The sequence below is a fragment of the Perognathus longimembris genome, chromosome 8 (genome assembly GCF_023159225.1).
Source record: "Perognathus longimembris pacificus isolate PPM17 chromosome 8, ASM2315922v1, whole genome shotgun sequence".
Classification (NCBI taxonomy): domain Eukaryota; kingdom Metazoa; phylum Chordata; class Mammalia; order Rodentia; family Heteromyidae; genus Perognathus; species Perognathus longimembris.
Window position 1 is genome coordinate 19,532,073 of NC_063168.1, and position 23,548 is coordinate 19,555,620.

General features: G+C 41.2%; 1 protein-coding gene and 1 pseudogene across 3 annotated transcripts in view; one reads left to right on the plus strand and one right to left on the minus strand.

Annotated features, from left to right (window-relative positions):
- Window positions 1-5,874: 5,874 nt before the first annotated feature.
- On the minus strand, window positions 5,875-7,520 carry LOC125356254 (annotated as a pseudogene). The gene has a single exon (XR_007211843.1). The product of XR_007211843.1 is annotated as an ATP synthase subunit beta, mitochondrial-like (transcript).
- Window positions 7,521-9,696: 2,176 nt separating this feature from the next.
- Ugp2 (UDP-glucose pyrophosphorylase 2) overlaps window positions 9,697-23,548 on the plus strand; it is a 41,260-nt gene continuing 27,408 nt past the window's right edge. Inside the window, exon 1 of one of the 2 annotated variants that reach the window (XM_048352609.1) lies at window positions 9,697-9,958. In XM_048352609.1, coding sequence (XP_048208566.1) covers window positions 9,712-9,958 — 247 coding nt within the window. In that variant the 5' untranslated portion in view covers window positions 9,697-9,711. Of the gene's footprint in view, window positions 9,959-10,687; window positions 10,995-23,548 lie in introns of those variants that run through there. The other variant, XM_048352610.1, reaches the window with a different exon arrangement.

The following is a 23,548-nucleotide window of genomic DNA, read 5'->3' on the forward strand; positions in this document are numbered from 1 at the left end:
AGTCAGTCAAAGCAGAAAAGTCTGTGAAATAGCTAACAAAAAGAAGGGCTAAAGGTGTGGTTCAAGTGGTAGAGTACTAACAGTGAAAGCAAGCTGAACAAATTTAAGGTGCAGAGTTCAAAGACAGATACCAGGAGAAAAAGAAGAGGAGATTCATTATTGATTTCCCTGCATTACCTTAGATAGGGAAAACAGATGGCAGAGAAGAGAGTGGGGAGCATAGAAATAATGTTTTCTTAGACCATTTGATATAGCAAGTAAGTAGGAATTTCTCATTAACAAATAATTTCTTGAAAGGCTGTGAGATTAAGCCATTTTGCTAATGTTCTACCTAATAGAGCAGTGTTTGTGTAAAAGGACTCCAGTAGCAAGTGTTTGTGGGATAATTTCTTTTTGTACATGCTGAGGTAGATAAATTGTTCAAGGTTATTCAGGTTCTAAGTGGCAATGGAAAACAAGCATATTTTCTTTTTGTGTGTATAATACAGTCTTTGTGTAGCTGTGTATTTGTGTTAATAGAACATATGCTTGATTCTTCCTCTCTAATAATACAAAGAGTATCATCCATACTAATATGTATATTGCCACTAGATATTTTAATGACTGATAGCATCATTTTTTTGTGTTTTTGTTTTCCCCAGTCCTGGGGCTTGAACTCTGGACCTGAGCACTGTCCCTGAGCTTCTTTTGCTCAAGACTAGCACTCTTCCACCTGAGCCACAACACCACTTCTGGCTTTTTCTGTTCATGTGATACTGAGGAATTGAACCTAGGGCTTCATACATGCCAGGCAAGAATTATGCCACTAAGCCACATCCCCAGCCCCCTAGTAGGATCCTTTTATACTGATTAGAAATGTATTTATTATTGTTTCATTACTCCCTTAGTGGCATTTGAGTTGTATCTTCATTTTTACAATGACAACACTACATAGAATAGTCTTGTGTACATGTAGCACATATTTAAAGCAAACTATTTTAAACTACATATAAACACATTTTAAAATCAAAATGTACATTATTCCATGTAGAGATTTTCAAAAATTCTAGGTGAAAAGTAGATCTTTAAGCTTAGGGACAACTTGATAAGAAAAAGTGCTAAAAGGAAATCTCTTCCTCAAAGGGTTTTAAGAATAGGGTTTAGAGGTGATAAGTGTGTGAGCTGAAAATATATTCCCAGTGTGAAAAGATTAAATGCAAGTGTAGGACTAGGCAAAATGCAAGTAGTGTGGTTTGCTTTTTCTTTGAGGCTTCAAATATTGTATATTAGTTATCTTCAACAGTGTAACAACACACAGTACTGAATATATCTCAGGTGAGCAAATCTACCAGTCTTACCTGGGTTCCTCACAGGCCAGTTTGACTTTTTAAACAGTTTAATTAGAGCTAGATAGCCTAAGATGAGATCAACACATATCTGACAGTTTGTCCTAACTAGCATGAACTAGAAAAACTCACTTTTACTTCATGTAACCTGTCATTTTTCCAGTAGGTTAGAATGGTCTTCTTCAATGCTGTAGTTACAGGACAGAATTCCAAGCAATATGGCTGTTATAAAAACAAACTTATAGGTTGATTATCTGCCATCCCAAACACATTATCCATAGAAATAGTAGGAAAGCTGTCATATCATACAACTGTATAGCACTCTACAGTTTATTAAAGTTCATATATAAATATCTCACATGATAGTTCATTCAGAAAATTTCTTTTCAGTGCCTAATGTGTGCCAAGCACTATGAAATGTTTATGGGATATAAAGATAGACTTGCTCTTTCCCTCAAAGAGCTTATAGATTAGAAATATGGATATAATTATCAGAAGAAAAGTGCATCTACATTGCAGGGCTGGAGTAAAGAGAAGTAAGGAGAGTTTTGCTATTCATTATGGGAATTTTGATATTACTGTTTGGATGGTTTCAAGAGGATGCTCACCCTTACTGAAACTTAAAAAAATTAAAATTTAATTTTAAAGTTACACCAGGACATTATTTCCTATTTCTGCAATGGTCTTCTAGATATGACATTCCCCTTACATTTTAGACAGTGGAGACAGTTAACTTTTTATTTCCTAATTGTATTAGTCACTTAATAACATAATTACAGCATTATTTAAGACTCATCCAAGAGTAGTCCTGCATATCTTCTCTGCGGTATTTAGTTAAGATGGCAGGTGTGAAATGCTAAAAATAATTTCCCTGAAACTAAATCAGGAAACAGAAGTTCTTTATACTTCCCCTGTGTGGCACTCACAGGAAATTTATTAAGTGTAATCAGAGGCAGAAATGTTTGGAAAACTATCAAAAGTTACTGATAGAATGCATAATATGGAATTTTTAATACAGTGGAAAAAGGAAAAATATGATTGAATGCTTTTCTATTCAATAGCTCTTTGAGGATTTCAAAGTCAGTAAGAAGTAATAACCTTGTCATTCATACATATATCACTATGATAAAAGAAAACAGTATTTGGCTTAAGAGTTTAGTAAGAAATATGCTATTTATTAGTGAATTGTTTTCTTTTATATTTGGTGAGCCATGATGATACCCAGGAAATTGTGTGTCAATCATATGCCATAACTATCTCCGGACCCTTTTGATTTTAGAAGCAGAGAAGTAGTTTGCTTTACTGAGTAGGCTAGGAGTAATATGACAAAACATTGTATATGGCCTCAGGTTTTTTATAAGAATAGGTTGTTAGGTGATCATAGTTTGAAAATACAGTCTTGTGGACTGTCCTGCCTGGGCTGGCTTTGAATTTCATTTCTTAGACCTCAGCCCCCCTGAGTAGCAAGAATTATGGGCATGAGCCACCAGTACCTAGCTGTTAAGTATTTATTTGCTTGTTTGTTTGTGCTAAGGACCAACCCAGTGCCTTGCACTTGCCAGGCAAGCACTCTTCTACTGTTAATTTTACTTTGTTTTTGTTGTTGTTAGTTGTGGTGTTTGAACTCTGGGCCTGCGTGCTGTCCCTGAGCACTTCAGCTTAAGGCTAGCGCTCTACCACTTGAGCCACATCACACTGGTGGTTAATTAGAGGTAAGAATCTCAGGGATTCTCCTGGTCAGGCTGGTTTTGAACTGCAATGTGCAGATCTCAGCCTCCTGAGTAGCTAGGATTATAGGTGTGAGCCACCAGTGCCCAGCTGTTAACTTTACTTTTGAAAGCATTTCAGTTATTTTAAATGACTACAAATGTCCTGCTATAACAGTTATATAACTTTCAAGCCAGGCACTAGTGGTTCATGTATATAACCCTAGCTACTAAAGGAGGCTGAGATCTGAGGATCATCGTTCAAAGCCAGCATGGGCAGGAAAGTCTGTGAGATTCTTATCACCAATTAACCACCTCAAACAAACAAAAAAGCCAGAAGTAGAGCCGTGGCTCAAGTAGTAAAGCACTAGCCTTGAACACAAAAGCTCAGGGACAGTACCCAGCCCCTGAGTTCAAACCCCAGGACCAGCACACACATGCATACACATGCGCACGCAAACACACACACACACACATTAGGCAGCTTTCATATATAATTTAGAAATCACACTGTGAACAAATAGGATATGTTACAATCGAAATTCACAACTTCTTTCAACAAACTTCCTGATTCAGTGTTGGTAGGGAAAAAGAATGAAGCCTTTCTCATCCTTAAGTACTTGGAGACCTTATTCATTTTTAGACTACTCATTCATTAGTAGTCTATCTCATAGATATAATTTGATATATATATTTTTCAATTAGCACTGCTTGGCTACCTTTGGATTTGAGCAATATTTTATTTTTAAATCTAGTCAGGAACCAGCAACTGCTGACAGTAGCTCCTTTACTCTTCTTTGCTGTGGGTGGCCTAGATGAATACCGGTGGGGAGCCAATATGAATCTGTGCAGCAATCCAGTGGAGATAATTGTTGTCTAGTCTCTTGGCTCAACATTTTGGGCCTGACACAGACATTTTTTTGGCCTATGACATATTTCATTACACTGTACTGTTTTATTTTCTTTGGTATAGAGGATGATGAAGGATGAAAATAAATAAAAAGACCACACACATTGCTGATCTCTATTCTTATTTCATATGTTTGCAATTTCTTTTTTTGCCAGTCCTGGGCCTTGAACTCAGGGTCTGAGCACTGTCCCTGGCTTCCTTTTGCTCAAGGTTAGCACTCTGCCACTTGAGCCACAGCGCCACTCCTGGCCTTTTCTATATATGTGGTACTGAGGAATTGAACCTAGGGCTTCATGTATATGAGGCAAGCACTCTTGCCACTAGGCCATATCCCCAGCCCCTATGTTTGCAATTTCTAAACTACCTTATTAGATGATGCTCACGATAAGTAATTAGAAAGTCGCCAGAATATTATATTTGCTTCTATTACTCTTATACTTTGGCTCAGTTTCATCTTCTAGGCTGAAATAACTAAAACTTAAAATTCTTTACCTCTAGCTAGGCGCCAATGGCTCACACCTGTAATCCTAGGAGGCTGAGATCTGAAGATTATGGTCCAAAACCAGGACAGGACAGTTTGCAAGACTCTTACCTCCAATTATCTCCAGAAGTGGAGCTATGGCTCAAGTGCTAGCCTTGAGCAAAATTGCTCAAGGACAGTGTGTAGGTCCTGAGTTCAAGCCCCAGGACTGGTACACACACACACACACACACACACACACACACACACACACACACTCACACACTTTAGCTCTGAATATCAATTAAATTTCTTATCTCAATTATGCTTTTCAGAGACTACTGAGTAGGAACCACTACTTTGAGTTAAAAAAGATGCAATAATATAAATTGGTTATTCCACATATACTAAGGAATACTTGTTATGTACCAGATACTGTTCTAAGCACTAAATAAATGTAGAAGGTACCAAATAAGATGTTGATATTTAGAAATAGAACAACAGATACAATTTTGTTGTTGCTATCTAGGCAAAAGGAAAAAGATACGGCAAAATTGTTATACATCCCAGAAAACAGAACTAGTTACACATGAATATTCCCATGTATTAATGGGGAAGTAGAAAGGATTGAAGAAATCTACAGGCATAATTTGTATCATCATTGGATGGTAGCATATGGAACTAGAGAAAATCTGGCTTCCATACTTCTATTTTGTTTGCAGTCTATCTCATTATAACTCATCCCTGCTCACTCATCCTTAGCCCTACCCCATATTCATCCCCCATGAGATTCACCTCCCCAACTTTCTGCAAATGCTTAATTTGTAAAACTATCCACATTACAGATTTCTAGTGATATAGACACCAACTTTCTATATCCTGAAGGGATGTTACAGATAGTATAGTATAAAAAAGGGATCAAAAATAGAGAGACAGAGAGCAATTTTTCCAAAAGTAAAAAGAGAAATAGGCAATTGTTTTCCTAGTAGACTGTGGTTCCATGGTCCTGAAGAAAGTCATCTCCCCTCTCCCCCCATCCTTTCATAAGCTATCAAGTGAGAGCTTTCCTAGTGGCTCTGAGGGAATGAGAGAGTTCTCTTCAAAGTGTTTGAGGATACAGAATTTAAATCACAATTTAAGACAACTGCAGGGCACTGTATGAAAATATTTGGGAGTACCACTCCTAGAGTACTACTTTTCTAAAACCAACCTGAGTATTTACAGATTTAGCCACTGAAGACAGATAGTCACCATTGTAGAGATTTCTTGAGGCAGTACAGGTACTATGTATCAGTATTTAATCACTCATATATCGTGTCATTCTTAGGAATTACCAGATGCTTATGGCACAATGGAAGCCCACTTCCTTTCCCTTAATATTCTGTGAAGGTAGAAAACAAATTACCATCTTTTCAATAAAGCTAATATAATTAAAGATTCTTTTCTTTTTGAGGGGTGTATATTTTAAACATGTCTTAATCAAGGGTCTTGTCTGGCTTTCACAGAAAACTGTAAATTTTAGAACAGGAGGACAAGGAGAGGGACAGGATGAGAATGAGTGCTTAGTCAAGAGAACCCCTCACAATGCATGCTCTTCAACCAGCTTATCAGCTTTTGCCACAGCTTCTTCAATGGGTCACACCATATAGAAGGCCTATTCTGGAAGATGGTCATATTCGCCTGCCAAAATTTGCTGGAATCCATTGATTGTCCCCTTCAAGGGTACCAGCTTTCCCAAGTGTCCTGTGAAGACCTCAGCAACCTGGAATGGCTGAGACAAGAAACACTGTATTTTCCTTGCACAAGAAACAGTCGACTTATCTTCCTCAGAAACTTTATCCATACCCAGGATAGTGTTGATATTCTGGAGGGATTAGTAGTCCTGCAGGATCTTTTGCACTCCATGAGCAACATCATAATGCTCACTGCCAACAATGTTGGGATCCATGATACGGAAAGTCGAGTCGAAAGGATCCACAACTGGATAGATCCCCAGCTCAGCCATAGCACGGGACAGTACAGTGGTAGCATCCAAATGGGCAAAGGTAGTAGCAGGGGCAGGATCAGTCAAGTCACCAGCAGGCACATTAGATAGCCTGTACAGAAGTGACTGATCCTTTCTTGGTGGTGGTAATTCTTTCCTGCATAGTACCCATGTCAGTGACTAGGGCAGGCTGATAGCCTACAGCTGAAGGGATTCTGCCCAATAAGGCAGACATCTCTGAGCCAGCCTGGGTGAAGCGAAAGATGTTGTCCATAAAAAGCAGTATATCTTGACCTTCTTGGTCTCTGAAGTATTTAGCCACTGTCAGTCCAGTCAGAGCTACACGGGCATGAGCACCAGGTGGTTCATTCATCTGACCATACATCAATGCTACCTTGGAGGTAGCTTCTTTTAAGTTGATAACACCAGATTCAATCATTTCATGGCATAAGTCATTGCTCTCACGGGTTCTCTCACCAATACCAGCAAACACAGAATAACCACCATGGGCTTTGGCAACATTGTTGATTAATTCCATGATCAGTACTGTCTTGCCAACTCTAGCACCACCAAAGAGCCCAAATTTGCCACCCTTGGCATAGGGAGCCAACAGATCCACAACCTTGATACCAGTCACCAGGACTTCCTGCTCAACACTCATCTCCACAAACTCAGGAGCCTCAGCATGAATAGCAGCAAACTGTTTGGTTTTGATAGTACCTCTCTCATCAATAGGCTCACCAATGACATTCATGATTATGCCCAAGGTTTCAGGACCAACAGGAATTTTGATTGGTGCACCAGAATCCAGAACTTTCTGGCCTCTAACCAAGCCTTCTGTACCATCCATCGCAATGGTTTTTACTGTGCTTTCCCCCAAATGCTGGGCCACCTCCAAAACTAGCCTGGTATCCCTGCCTTGCACTTCCAGGGCAAGGGTGGTAATCCCTCATCAAACTGGACGTCCACCACTGCACCAATGACTGCCACAATTTGTCCTGTAGCTGTCCTGGTCTTAGGCGATGGAGAAGTTTGTGCTGCATAGTCTCTGGTGGGATGGACCGCTGCTGGGGCTGAGTCCCCGAAAGGCCCCGGAGGCTGACGCAGCGGCCACCTGACCCACAAAACTCAACATGGCGGAGTCTGGGTGGAGACTGAGCGCGCTGCTATCCCCGCCGCCCTAATTAAAGATTCTTAATTGCCCTTTAGCTTTTTAATTTTCTGGTGAAGCAACATCAAATCCATGGTGTTATTTTGGTGCTAATTCTGGCTGACAAATACAGCCCATTCTGTGCTGGAACAACTTCTCTGTTCAAAGGATGAACTAATTCTGAGTAAGATCTCCAATCTTCACACATCTGGATTTTAGATTTTTTTTGGTCTTATTTGGAGGAAATTGTTTCTTAGTTGTTGTTGTTTGGAATTGTGTATGTTTCTCTGAGCTTGTTCTGCTCAAGGCTAGCACTCTACCACTTGTGCCAAGCTCTCTGGCTTTTTTTTTTTTTTTTTTTTTGGCCAGTCCTGGGCCTTGGAATCAGGGCCTAAGCACTGTCCCTGGCTTCTTCCCGCTCAAGGCTAGCACTCTGCCACTTGAGCCACAGCGCCACTTCTGGCCGTTTTCTATATATGTGGTGCTGGGGAATCGAACCTAGGGCCTCGTGTATCCGAGGCAGGCACTCTTGCCACTAGGCTATATCCCCAGCCCCTCTCTGGCTTTTTGGTGGTCAATTGGAGATAAGAGTCTCCTAGACTATCCTACCAGAGCTGGCTTTGAACTAGGGCCCTAAGATCTCAGCCACCTGAGTATCTAGAATTCCATACATGAACCACCAGCATCCAGCTGGAAACTAGTTTTTTAGCTGAGAGATGTGAGGCAAATCTTTTTTGATTTCACATAAGATATCAATGACTCATTGTCTACCATGACAACTGATCATTGGCTTTTTCAGTGTTGTTTTACTAACATTTCCACAGAAATACATGGGACCAAAAAAAAAAAGTCACGTAAGTATTTTTCACTTTACCTTGGTTGAATAAAGTTGTCAAAGCTTAACTCTTCTGTAAATACCTGGAGATGCTTAAGATAGGGTGCTCACAATTCAAGTTTTAGTGTGGGCTGTTTGGGTTGTGAAGTGTAAATGTTAAGTATGAGACAGCCCATTGACAGGCACACTGTCTTAAGAAGTAGGTGGGGCTGGCAAACTAGGTGTGATGTACCTTGCAATCCCCAAACTGTGTCTTATCTTTGGAGTTCCTTGAAACTGGATCAGAAAGTAAACATCTATAACTGTTGGCCAGGCAGCTTCCTCTCTCATAGCTTTGCATGTTCCATTCCTAGACAACAATAGGCCCATTTAGTAAGGGCAGTGAATAATCAGACACCCTCCCTCCGCCACCCCCGCTTTACCATGAGATGGCACTCCTTTGGGGGAGCTACAATCATATAAGGCAACAAGATCCCCTTAGAGTGACTTTAAAGTCTGGCAAGCTGCAAGACCCCTTATCTACTAATTGGGCAGCAGCCATAAATAATCCTAACCAGCCATGATGGAGCCCCACGTCCACACCAAGGTTTCCATCTCCTAGCCCCAGTAGGTTATAAAAGTCACCAGACACAAAAGCTGGCACTTCTTCCCTCTTATGAGAAGGGGTCTTGCCAGTCCCTTTGCTGGCAATAAACCTTTTCTCTGTTCTTTGTACCTGGATGTCAGTGTGGTTTTCTGGCAAAGTCTAATTTACTGTAACAATCATGGTACAAATCTCAGTAAGACTCAACCCAAAGCAGGGCAGATGGTAGTGGTTCTGGTGAGGAAGCCTTCATGTTTTCCTTTCTTTGAGGCCCCAAATCCCTTCTCTTGTTAACAGGCCACAGGTCCCCCCCGCTGACATCTTCCAGGACTGGCGGGCAGGGTAGGGCCCACTGAGGTGGGCCTGTAGCTCTGGGGAAGCCACTGTGGGGAGCAGTGGCTTCATGGGCCCTGGAGGTTTCTTCAGGCTCTGGAAAGCAGAGGCATTTTTTTTTTTCCGACTGTGTAAAAGTCCCGGCTGCTGCTTAGGCGGTCCCGGCTGCTGAGGTATCTGTTGGAGGGCTGGCAGTGAATCCGCGAAGACAGCGCCGCAGGTGTGGCGCCCACGCCTGGGATTCCCGCGTCCGCTTCAGCGCCCGCCTCCGCCGGGGCATCCTCGTGCGGCGCATGCCCCGCCCTCTGCCACCTCCCCACAGCTCATAGGCCGAGACCTACGTTCATCGCGGCTCCTGACTGGCGGCTGCGCTTGTCGGTCTGCGGCGTAGGCATTTCCGCATTGAGGGGGGGGAACTGCTCGGAATGGAGGGGGAGGGGAGATGTTTGGGAGAAAGTGGGGATTTGGGGTGTCAGGTGCCAGCCGAAGGTGGGCCCAGGGGCTCGGTAGCTGGGCGGCGACTGCAGGCGAGAGGTCCCAGGTGTGCACGTGTGAGGGAAGAGGGGGAGAGAGAAGGGTGCCTCAGAGGTGACAGCCTCTCAGCCTCCGAGCCTTCTTCCTGGGGCGCCATAAACGCCCCCAATTTCCCAGCTGCTAAGGGAAGAGAGGAAGGTGGGTTTCACGGCGGCTGGCGGAGGGGCGGGGTCGGGTTTCGGGCGACCCCTGTGGGGGGGGATGTTTCCCTCTGGAAAGGCGCACTGCCTCTTCCCCCCCGCCACGCACTGTGCGGCCCCGGAGACCCCATTTGGGATGAGGACAGCGCCGGGCAGGCGGCGCGAAGATGTGCGTGGAAAGGGTCGGGGCCTCCCGGGGGCGGCGGAGGCGCGGGTTCGCCCCTGCGGTGGCCTCAGGGTGTCCGCGTGGGGGGAGGGCCGGCGGACCGCGGCCTCTCCCAGGGAGGCCGGGTGTCTGGTCAGCGCGAGTGCGGAATTCAGTGCCTCCCAGCTCCGGGATATTTCTGGGCTGGTGGGAATGGTTCCATGCCTCCCCCCTGCCCCGCCCCGCGCCGGCCTCCCCCGCCTCCCTGACCCCGGCCGGGACGGGATCCGTGCTTGGCGGGGTTTCCCAGGAACTTGCGGGAGGCCGGGCGGCCGCGCTGGAGAGGGGGCCGCCGGGGGCGCCGGCGGCAATCCAGCCCCAGAGGGCGTGGAGACCGAGGGGCGGTGAAATAACCGCTGTAGGTCCGCCTCTCCATTGATGAAATTTAAGTTCGGGCGATTTCACCTTTTCCGGCAGTCTCCACAGCTGGCCCATCGTTCGTGTCAGGAGCGGGGTGTAGCCAGGAGGTCCCGAGCGGCTCGATCGCACCAAGTTTCTTTTGGAATTGAGGGAGGTTTTCTCGAGAAGTAGTTTCTTTCGCTCCTCTGTCTCTGTCTCTTTCGCTCCTCTGTCTCTGTCTCTCTGTCTCTGTCTCTCTCTCTGTCTCTCTCTCTCTCTCTCTTTCTCTCCCCTTTCTCCCTTTTTGGAGGCCAGTTTTAGTCACTTTGCATGAGTACCACCTTAAGTAGCAAAACACAGGAGAAAGAACAAGTCGGTTTTGAAAGGGGAAAGAAGACAGACCTGCCCTGGTAGTTTGAACTTCTGCAAATTAATAGATCATAAGCCAGAGTGATTTAATAAAACCCCAAAATGTCGAGATTTGTCCAAGGTAAGACATGCTTCTTATCTCTCGGGTTGCTTCAGCAGAATTTGGCAACTGGCAGTCGGAGAAGGTGGATGGGTGGATTGCTTGGAAGTGGAAATGTTCTTGTGAGATATCATTTGCGAGAGTCTTTTCGTTATGTTGACGCCCGCGCCGCTTTGAGCTTCTTGCTGGGTTGGCATTTCAGATTCGTGTAATATATACCCCTGTGCCCGGCTGGGTTTAGTTCTGCCTCCCTGAAATCAGGTTAGTAGTACTCTGGCTTCCCGATAGTGGCTGTAAATGATGGTTGAAACAGGATTTGGGGCTACTGATTAACCCCTGTTGTCTTATCGCCGTCGTTGTTCAGGTACTCTGTGGGCTTGGACAGAAACGGGACGCAGCAGGCTGGGCTGGAGGGGAGGTGGGAAGCAGTTATGTTTGCCAGGACTATTGAGGAAGCTTTACTGTTCTCAGCTTCTCGCTGTGTGTACGTGGTTTGAGTCTCAGATTCATTTATTGCGAAACCGGGAATAGCCCGCTGTAGCTGGAGGTCATTTCAGCCGAAATGACTTTGCTGCATTGCTGTGTTTATTTTTTTTCCTTCTTTGACACATATGAAAAGATGAAAGTTTCTTTGAAATTTGAAAATTGCCCTCTAAATTCCACGTTACCAAAAGAGAGAGAATGCCTAGGAACTAAGCTAAGCGGTAACAGTGCTTGTATGTGCCAATGTGTGTCTGTGGGGTACATGTTGAAACTGGTGCTACCTTAAAAGCCTCTGTCACCAATTTGTAGCATAGAATTTGCTTTCTGGTATGCAAGTCAACCACCCTTCCCTTGCAGACCCCAGCCTGAGAAAGCTTCAGCCATCTTGCTGAACACAAAGCAAAGTTCACAACCACTTCATGTTCTCAATATGTACATGAACTTTTCTTTGAAAAAGTTGTTAGTGATGTCCATCATTTGACCCCGGGAATAAAAATGGCCTAGTGAGTTGTACATCACTTCATTAATTCCTAAGTTTTGGAGAATACATTAAGAGAGACCGATCGACTACATCATTGTAGATATAGATGGGATTGTCTTTATCACTAAGCTCACAAATATAACTTGTCATTAGACTTTCAAGTTCATATATGCCTTATGTGTGGTTAGAGATGCTTAAGTTCTGATTGAATAAATGTAAAGACAGATAAACTCTTATTTAGATACTTGCCAGATTTAGTAACAATATTCAGTACCATAAAACCAGTATTTTGCAAGCATGTGCTAGAGAGAGGAGAGGAGTCACTTCTCAAAATAGGAATACTTAGTAAACTCCAGGTAGTCTATGTTTTAGAATAGCTTAAATCTTGTTCCCCATTAAAAACTTTTGCTGTTGATGCTAGCTGACATCAGTGTGCTTCTAAAAAAAGTAGCAACTTAAAATGGTTGTATGATGAATGTTGCACATTTGTCAAAACTAAGATATTAACATAATTCCTTTACTATTAACAGACCTATAAACCTTATTTAGGTTATTCTCATGATTCAATCACATTGCATTTAGTTGTCATCTACTTTAAATACTTGTTTTGCATTTAAACTGTCAGTTGTGCATGGAAAGATAACAGTCCTGAAAACATTTTTTTTGGACATGGACTTGAACTAAGGGCCTAGGCCCTGTCCCTGAGCTTTTTCTGCTCAAACCTAGCACTCTGCCACTTTGAGCCACTTCTAGTTTTCTGGTGATGAATTGGAGATAAGTCTCAAAGACTTTGCTGCCCAAACTGGCTTTGAACTGTGATCCTCAAGACCACAGCATCCTGAGTAGCTAGTATTACAGGTGTGAGTCATTGTCGCCTGGCCTGAAAACATTTTTAACATGAATGTCTTCTTATTAGTTTAAATTTCGTGTTACAAATACGAGGCCTCTATGTTAGGCCTCTGTGTTTTACCTCTGCTGTAATTTTCAAGTGTAAGGACTGGAATTTTTTTGAAGGATAGCAATTTTTTTTAACAAGGGCGTGAACTGTGGGCTTAACACTTTTACACATTTTTTTGGATAGCCACCTGGGTTACACGGCATTTCTGGCTTTTGGCTAGGTTAAATGGAGATAAGAGTCTCTGGTTTGTCTGCTTCACCTGGCTTTGTACTGTAATTCTCATCTCATCCTTCTAAGTAAGTTAAGGCAAACTGTGAGCCCCTAGCACCTGGGTGGAATATTTGGTTTTGATGGATTTTTGTTGTTGTTGTTTTTTAAAGCCAATTACAGTCGTTGCCTTTTTTTCTTCTTGGATAACTTACTGATATTTCCACTCACTAGCATTTAGCTCATGCTACCTACTTTGTAGGGGAAAGAGTTAACAAATGTTAAGTTCCTTTTACATATCTTGTTTCATTTAAACTTTTAAGAGCCATCAAGAACGCTGCTCTCTCTCTCTCTCTCTCTCTCTCTCTCTCTCTCTCTCTCTCTCCCCCTCTCTCCCTCCCTCCCTCCGTCCCTGTTCCTCCCTCTTTCTCTCCCCCTTCCCCTTTCTCTCTCTTTGCCTAGTGTTCTTACTTGGTTATTTGCTTGAGGCTGTTACTCTACCACTTGATCACATCTTCTACCTTTTTTGCAGAGATAAGTCTCTTAGGTTTGTCTGCCTCACCTGACTTTGAAATGAGATCCTCAAAGATCAGCCTCTAGAGTAGCTACTATTACAGATGGACTCACAACTTTTATAAACTTAATTCTCTACCTATATAAATTTGGTGGCAAAGTACCTAAATATGGGTAGATAGCTTTTATATTTTGCAGAGCATGGGCACTGTCCCTAACCTTTTTCTCTCAAGACTGGCACTCTACCACTTGGGTCATAATCTACTGTCAGCTTTTTGGGGGTGTGTTTGTTAATTGGAGATAGAGGCTCACAGACTTTCCTATCCATTTGGCTTTGAACTAGTATCCTAAGAAATCAGCTTCCTGAGTAGCTAGGATTACAGGCATGAGCCACTGGTGTCCAGCTGAAGCTAACAAACATTTTTTCCATCGCCTAAAAATATGGTAGTGGCCCTTCAGATAGCATTGCTACCAGAAACACATTGTCAAGTAGGGCCTTGAACTTGTAAGGCAAGCCTCTTTCATGTAAGCCATGCCTCCAACAGGGTTGGGTTTTTTTGTTTTTGTTTTTGTTTCCTGTCATCTCTCCAAGTCTGTGTTCCTTAGACTCTAAGAAGAGTCTTCTTTATGATCTCCAGCATAATTTCTAACTGGTGTATTCTGCCTTTAAGTACCTTTTGCTTGCCTGTGAAAGTTCTTGAACTCCTTTTTTTTCTACCTTAGCGATGGTTACAGGACTTCCAATTATTCTTGGAGGATGCAGAGGTCATCAGCAAATGTGGGTTTTGTTTGTTGCCAGATTTGTCATTGGGTATAATTTAGAATTTTGCTTTTAATAGTAATGAAACTTATTTCTGTAAATGTTTTGAAACTTAGAAATGGATAAGAAACTAACATTGTCTAGCTAGCTAAGGCCATATTGTGTCCTTAAACTGTAATTTTAGAAGTATTGCTGTATTTTTTTTAACTTTTTTTTTTTTTTTTTTTTTTTGGCCAGTCCTGGGCCTTGGACTCAGGGCCTGAGCACTGTCCCTGGCTTCTTCCCGCTCAAGGCTAGCACTCTGCCACTTGAGCCACAGCGCCGCTTCTGGCCGTTTTCTGCATATGTGGTGCTGGGGAATCGAACCTAGGGCCTCGTGTATCCGAGGCAGGCACTCTTGCCACTAGGCTATATCCCCAGCCCTATTTTTTTAACTTTTAATCTCAGAGATTTTGTTGTTGTTGTTGTCGTTGGACTTGAACTCAGGGCCTGGGTGCTGTCCCTGAGCTCTTTTGCTCAAGGCTGGTGCTTTAACACTTGAGCCACAGCTCCACTTTTTTTTTTAACTTTTAATATGGCACTGTCAATCTAAGGTATGTAAAAATGTCTAATTCTGTATTGAGATACTTTCTTATATTTCAGAGAAGCCTATTTTAAGTATGTCTGTGTCACTTACCTGCCAAGTTTTCCATTTGTTGGAATTCCTTTTGTGATTCTTGGTGATTCCTGTCTGATAGAAGGCATAGAAGCCAGCAAAGATTACTGAGCTAATTATAACTGGAAGGGTCTCTGATGAACATAGGGATGAGAAGTATTCAGGGGCCTGGTTGTTGAGGATAGGCTTGGCCTGGTTCTTCTCAAATTCTAAAACCTGTTGATTGTTTAGATGACCAGGATACTTTTAACCAGGGGGATTGTGGCATGGATTTGAGTCAGGACAATGTTTAGGAATTATTATGTTGGTAGAGAGGGATTTAAATTCAGTCATAGTTTAAGTGTTAAAGTAAATTCACATTCAAAGTTGAGTTGATGAAATCTTTAGGGACTGTTTTTCACTAGGGGTAGTCATCCCTGTAGTTATTTTCATATTAACTCAGCCTTTTATTTGTGAAAGGAAGAAAAAGATAAGTAACTATTAATTGATGTACTTCCTGGGATATGCCACTTTAGTATTTTGAAGATGCATTGAAAAATTTGGACAGTATGTATTGTCTTACAATAGCACTTCATAGAGACCAAATAACACTTCATAGAAACAATTCTGTATGTGCTTGGGGATGGAGAGCTGTTTGTGGTATTTCCCCAAAGAATTCTAGCACATTTAATTAAAATAATGGACAGTCTGTGTTAAGCATATTAGCCTAAATAATAAAAAGTGTTCTAGATAAGGGAACAACATATTGTAGTTTTCCACTTTCTGTTAACTTGTATTTGGTACTTTTTGCAGAAGTGCAGGTATTATGAGTTCTCAGAAAGCCAGATATAGTCATCACTGAAAAATTAATAGGAACAGGGCTGGGGATATAGCCTAGTGGCAAGAGTGCCTGCCTCAGATACACGAGGCCCTAGGTTCGATTCCCCAGCACCACATATACAGAAAACGGCCAGAAGCGGCACTGTGGCTCAAGTGGCGGAGTGCTAGCCTTGAGCGGGAAGAAGCCAGGGACAGTGCTCAGGCCCGGAGTCCAAGGCCCAGGACTGGCCAAAAAAAAAAAAAAAATTAATAGGAACAAAGATTTGAAAGTTAAATTAATTCCTGATTATCTGTGAACATGGATGTACTAAATTCCTGTAAATTATTTATCCTGGCATCTGAACTATTGAAAGAAATAGTATTTACACCACTGCATTTATGCTGTTGGAGTAAATTTCAACAATATCATAAATGAATCTATAGAGGAGGTACTGTGTGAGTTTGAGATTTCAAATGAGTGAAGCCTAGTTTAACTGTTTTTTATTGCTTCAATTTCTTTAGAGAATGGACTGTTTTCTGAAGCTATTTCTTAGATCTCTAAAATTCTTCCAGACATGTATGTTTCTATTAATAACTTGCTCTTTGGAAGTTGGTTTGTTAAGCTATCCAAAGAAAATTAATTGTGTGTGCTTTGATTTAGCAACTTTTGTGTAAGAACTAAAATAATACTCAATTTCAGTACTGTTTCCCTGGTTCTCTTGATTGGTTATGCAACTCTTTTTTTTTCCCCCAGTCCTGAGGCTTGGACTCAGAGCCTGAGCACTGCCCCTGGCTTCTTCTTGCTCAAGGCTAGCACTCTGCCACTTGAACCACAGAGCCACTTCTGGCCGTTTTCTGTATATGTGGTGCTGGGGAATTGAACCCAGGGCTTCATGCATGCAAGCCAAGCACTCTTGCCACTAGGCCATATCTCCATCCCCTCTTGATTGGTTATGCAGGCATCTTTTTTTATTTTGTTGTAAAATGATTATGTAGGACTCAAATTCTGCTTTTGCCAATAGTTCCATTTTTTATTTACCTCAGTCATTGCCAAAAGAAATTGATTTTTACCCCTTAACCATTTTGACAGGTAAGGATTGTTTTTGAGAACCACAGAGAAATTAGCTATGTTATCTGAGCTAGCTTTCATAAACAACAAACTGTTTCCTTTTCCTCAAACATTTCTAGGTATTTTCTTAACTTTTCTTACGTAAGTCAAGAGTTTACTAATTCTTTCTTTTTTGGGGGGGGGGTGTCTGATTTCCCTTTTCCTTTTTTTTTTTTTTTTTTTGGCCAGTCCTGGGCCTTGGACTCAGGGCCTGAGCACTGTCCCTGGCTTCTTCCCGCTCAAGGCTAGCACTCTGCCACTTGAGCCACAGCGCCGCTTCTGGCCGTTTTCTGTATATGTGGTGCTGGGGAATCGAACCTAGGGCCTCGTGTATCCGAGGCAGGCACTCTTGCCACTAGGCTATATCCCCAGCCCTCCCTTTTCCTTTTAAAAATAAAAAACCAGAAAGTAAAAACCAAACCTATTATCCTTAACCTAATTTTTACTTGCTAGTTACCAAATGATAAAAATACTCCATTAAGGAACACACTTTTCAAGAATTGGTCCACTTGCTCTATAAAACACCATGATGACCAACCTTCAAAGTGAATGGAGTTGGTATTTTCCTATAGTTGCTGCACTAGCAAAGACAAATGTAATAATTCATTTGTATTATACTCGTACTGTATTATACTCGTACTTAGAATTGTAAAACTTAAGAATTGTGTGCATAAAAATAGAGTAACAGATACATGTTTTCTTTTGGGATCATTTGTGCAAATGGTAAGACGAATAGCATTGATAATAAAATATGGTATGCCTAAAAGTTCAAATTTTTAATTGTCCAGAAAACAAGCAATATTTTAGGGAAAGTTAAAAGCATAATATGCCAAAAGGAAATAATTCTAATTTATAGCTTTTTGTTTTGCCAGTCCTAGGTCTTGAACTCTGGGACTGGGACTGAGCAAAAGTTGCTCAGGGCTAGTGCTCTACCAGCTTTTTCTGTGATTAATTGGAGACAAGAGTCTCATGGACTTTCCTGCCTGGACTGGCTTGGAACAGAGCTGCTCTAATTCATAGTTTTGTTTTTTGCTTTTTGCCAGTCCTGGGGCTTGGACTCAGGGCCTGGGCACTGCCCCTGGCTATTTTTGCTTAAGGCTAGCACTCTACCATTTGAGTCACAGTGCCACTTCCAGCCTTTTCTGTTTTTGTGGTGCTGAGGAATTGAACCCATGCTTCATGCATGTAAGGCAAGCACTGTACCGCTAAGCCACATTCCCAGCTCTCTAGTTCATAGTTTTAATACTACAAAATAACCTCACATAATAGACATAGTTGAGTTGATAGTTCTCACTTGTATTTGCTGGCATGCATTTGGAGGTGGTAGACTATATAAATGCACTGTAACTGAAAGGGGAGACCTTCCTCTAGTAAGAAGGAATATGCAAGGTCACCAGAGGACTTGGGTTCCAGTTTGGCACTGCTACTGTGTCCTTAGACAAGTCAGCCTCTCTGGGGCTCTGTTTCTTCATCTTGAAGCTAAGAAATTGAATTCACTGATCTTAAAGCCTTTCCAAGGTTAAACTTTTAAAAAAAGAACCTAAGTGTACATACTTAAAGTTATAGGGCAGGACTACTAGATTATTTTTTGTCCCTGATAGTGATTTTATGTCATACTCCTCCCCCCTTCATTCCAACAAACAAGTGTGAAAGGCCCCTTGGCATGATTTTCTTGTCATCCATTCAACTTAAAACCAAACTGACATTATTTAATATATCTTTTTAAATGTTCTCTTTCCCAGATGTGACATTTTCTTTGAGATTTTTAAGAACTACTCCAGGTTGTGGGGTATACCAGCCCAGCCAAAAAAAAAAAAAAATCTTAATTGGTGAACAGCTTTAATTGTTCAGTACTGCACCAATTTTATTTACATTATCAAAAAGCATTTAAGCATTATATGTACTTTTTTCTCTCTTTTTTTCTCATGTCTCTTTTTTCAAAGAGGAACACATTTCTTTAAACTCCTTTGGTAACCTATACCGTTCAGGTTACTGGCTAGAATCATGTATGTTTCATGCTTAAACCAATATCTACGAAAACTTTAAGACCAATCTGGGCCTGATGCTGGCTCAGACAGATAGATGGCTTTGGGGTATGGAATAGGTGACCAAAGGGTTTTGGGGCAGGAAGAAGGAGGAGAAACTTGACTGCTACCAACCTTGAAAGAGTATAATCTTTGTCAGAGCTACTGAAGTACTGGCAGTGTTCTCCACATCAGAAATACTTATTCTCTCCAACCCAAACCTACGTGTCAGCGTATCTTTAAAAAGTCCTCCAGGTGATTTGTATGCAAATTAAAGTTTTAGAATAACTTCTGCAAGTCACACTGGAATAGGAAATTGTAGGTCTCAGGCATTCTACATCTCTCTCAATAGCTTTGGCTACTGAAGAAGATACTTCAGTCTTACATTGGGTATCTGGATGAAGAATTGTATTTCAGCAAGCCATGAAAATTCCTTCAAATGGATAAAAGTGGCGTAATGAGGAGGATCAGCCCATTCAAATGGCTTCCTTAGATTAAAGTCACAGGCACACTAGAAATCTATTGTTTTCATGACAACTGGAGTGAAAATGCTACGGAAATAAAGATAGTAATGATAGAAATAGAAGACAGTGAGTTGTAGTGATTTAATTAAGTTTTGGTGTTGAGTTGAATGTCCTGTGAGGAGAAAGGAATGGAAGAGCCCAAATGAGGCAAGATAGCCTAGGCAAAATGAGGCATGGTAAATTGCTGCCAGGAATTCAAAGACTCAATCACTAAACCTCACCTCCAATTGGTGCCACAGCTGCCTTACTGTGGTTTCTACCTGGTGACTATGAAAATGTTAGTGCCATGGAGGGCAAGAAGAATAATTCAGTTTGGATGATGAGTTTTGTTTTGGATGAAGACAGTATTTGAGATAACTAGTTGAGTTTCCAGCTGCAAAAGGTGGTAGGTAGTATGATCCTGGAGCTATAGGAAAAAAGGTCAGGATGAGTGAGGTACATATTTACAAGTTAACTCCTAGCCTTTATAAAGTGTTTGGCATAAATCTCCAAATACCATTTTCCTGGAAAAGGATTCCCATTCATAGATAGGATATGAAAATCAACAGATAGAAGTGAAGGAAAACAGTTGAAGCGCACAATGGCTTGGAGATAGTATCTCAGGAAATCCAGGGAGCCAGAGAAGACAGTGGAGCCAGCGGTGGAAACTGAGACATGGAGAGGTAAGAGATGATGTAAGATAATATTGGATAATGGAACACAAAGAAGAGCTTTTCTAGGACGCATAATTACAAATACTTGAGTTTGAAGGACTGTAGTGAGCTTTGAATTGGTCATAAATCTATTCATAATTGGTCATAAATCTATTCTTCAATTTTTATTTATTGTCTCCAGTTGCCAATGTATTCTGGGCATTTTAACGTTTATTTGAGTCACCAGTAATTTCCTAGTTTAAGACTAAGTGGGAGCTTTAATCTTCTGACTTTTAGGTACCTCGCAATGTGGGCTTCTTAGAAAGGGTGAGACTGATCATAAGGAATGAGTAGTGAGAGATGGTTTGGAGTTGGCTTTTCCACCTTTTGTTGCTCTTGGTGTTTTCCGTGTTCTCGTCATAGCCCTTCAGAATGTGAAGTTCATTTGTTTATCCCATGGTTTAATGTGTTAGTGAAGGGTATTATGTATACTTCATAGTTACTGAAATGCATGGAATGAAATACTTGAAATAAAGAAACTAAACAAATCACCAGATTGAATGTCTCTTATCTCGGCTTGTTTTTTCTTTCCATGTGTACCTTCTTTCTTGCTCTCTTTTCCTTCCCCAGTGTAAAGTCTATGATGTTGAAACTTTAGTTCCTGTAAACAAGGAAGAATTAGGAAATTGTGTGTAGTGGTGGTGAAGTGGGGGATGGTAAAAATAATTACTGCCTGTTCTGTATAAAATTAAGTGTAATGAAATCACCTAAAGTAATTCTAGTAAACTCAGAGGCGTGTCTGTGTTATATCTTTTGATTGGCTGTAGGGAGACGTTATAATATGAATGCTTTTGGAGGAGTTTGTGTTTAGGGATTTATGCCAAAAGTTAAAGAGAGCCAGACTAGGGGAAAAAGTTATAGAGAGCCAAATTAGGGGGGAAAAACCCAAGATATTTCTATTTGCTCTAGCTTGATGGGGCTTGGGGGGGGAGGGGCGGGAATCCTTCCTTCTGGACCCCAGGACTTGCCTGTTCTGTGACCTTGGATAAGTCATCTGTTTTCTAGTTTCAGCACCTATAAAATGAGGGTAGATTGTGCCTTCATTTCTAAACATGTTTTGATTAATACATGGTATTAATATATGGTATAATATAATATGGTATAATATAATAGATGGTATAATATAATATGGTATAATAATAGATGGTATAATATATGGTAACAAAATATATGACTCTTATCTACTTTCTATCTAAAGTTGTGGAGGATCATTTATACTTTTCTAGGAAGTAGGGAGTGACAGTGACATTTTATGAGGTTAGAAATCTTGTATTATTCAGGAATTTAATTGACCTTCTCTTCAAAAACAACTGTCATTGCCAGCTGTGTAATCTGAGACTGTCAAAATAAAAAAAAAACGATGTTTTTTTTCCTACCAAAAATTCTAGGCTTTTTCTTTTAAAATCCAGGATGGATAGGAGGTCACTGGACAACAAGAACAACAACAATAGAGTTCTAGCCCCCAGACCTTCTAGACTGGACCCAAGTGTTTAAAATAACTTTTTTTTTTGCCAGTCCTGGGGCTTGGACTCAGGGCCTGAGCACTGTTCCTGCCTTCTTTCTGCTTAAGGCTAGCACCCTGCCACTTGAGCCACAGTGCCACTTCTGCCCTTTTCTATATATATGGTGCTGAGGAATCAAACCCAGGGCTTCAAGTATACGAGGCAAGCGCTCTTGCCACTAAGCCATATTCCTAGCCCCTAAAGTAGCTATTTTTGCATAAGCACTTTCCTTTATTCTTTATTTCTTTAAAGCCCATCCTTCTTATAGTCACTAACTCAGAATTTTGCCTAGAGGAGGGGGAGTGAAACAACAGCAGCAGAATGTGGTAGAAGAGTTAACAGGCCTGTTAAACAATGCTCTTTTGTGGTATAAGCTGATTATATTTGTAAACAGGGTAGAAAGAATACAAATTGTTCTTTCTGTGTATTTTGTGCTTGTCAAACAAATGAAAGTTAGGGATGTTTTGCAACTCAAGTTTGAACTTGTATTTGGGATTTTTGGAATCTGTCTGAAGTTGGCAAAGATCACAGATAACGAGATCTTTCAGGCACATGTCCTACCTTGGCTTGATATCCCTATCAAGGGTGGTGACATAATAGGTTCTGTGTGATTTTTACCTAAACCATGTAGATAGGCTTTTGTTTAGCACAAAGGGCTTCTATAGTTGTTTATACTTGTTCACGTCTAGACAAATCTCAAATAGCTACTTTAGTTATTTAAAAATTTTGCACTTATATTTAGTTTTATATCCTGTTGGCATTTTCCCAGAGTGTAAGTAAATGTTTACATCACTTTTTTAGGAATGTTGGCCTTCATATCTAACTCTAGCAACAAATCAGCATGTGTGTAGTTTTCTTTGAATTTAACAACAAAAAGCTAACCCTACTCTAAAAAGGGTGTGGTAGGAAATACCTATAATCTTAGCACTTAGGAGACAGAGGCATAGAATTATGAATTTGAGGCCAAATAAGAATTTCAAGATAACCCTAAGGCTACAATAGTAAGATCTTGTGTCCACAAAAGAAAAAAAAAGAGATTGTTGAAACTGTTTCTGAATCTGTTTTATAAAATGGTATGATCCAGAACCAATTCTTTATACAGAGATTTTTCTTCCAGTGTATTTAATAGATTTTTCTTCCAAATTATGTTCCAAACATTAATATCAGAATTGAATTTAATATCGATGAAGCCAGGGATGGTGGCATATGTCTATAATCCAAGCATATAGGGAGGTTGAAGTAGAAGGATCGCCAGCTTAAGACCAGCCTTGGCTAGCTATGTAAGGAGTCCTTGTTTGCAGAAAGAAACACTGTCACAAACAAAGCACAAGTGAGGAATAGTAATCCTAGGAATACATGAGGCATCTGGAAGGAAGATTTAACCTGTGACAAATTTTGAATTACAACTAAGTCTGCCAAGAGATAAACAAGCACAGATGATGTAGTACTAATTCTAGTTTAAACCGTGTTTCAGGAGCTTTTAATTCCTTGTCATACCTTATGCAAATATGCTTATCCATTGTCGTAGATTTTTGCAGATTATTATCAAAGCTACTTACTTTTCATAACATAGCATTAAACTATTCATGGCATATACATGATGTATGGTGATTGTTTGCTCACAGAGAACTTATTAGCCACAGTCTTGGGTCACTAGAAATTGGCTATTTGGGGGTTGAATTAATGTACTGTCACCAATTTTCCTTGTTCCCTTGCCCCCTTAGGGTTAGTATAATGGAAAAATGGATGTAAACAGATTTTTTTTGGTGGTGGTGGTGGTTGTGGGGTTTGAACTCTGAGTCTGGGCACTGTCCCTCAGCTCTTCAGTTCAAGGCTGATGTTCTGCCAATTGAGCCACAGCATCACTTCCGGTTTTCTGTGGTTAATTGGAGATAAGAGTTTCATGGACTTTCCTGCGTGGGTTGGCTTG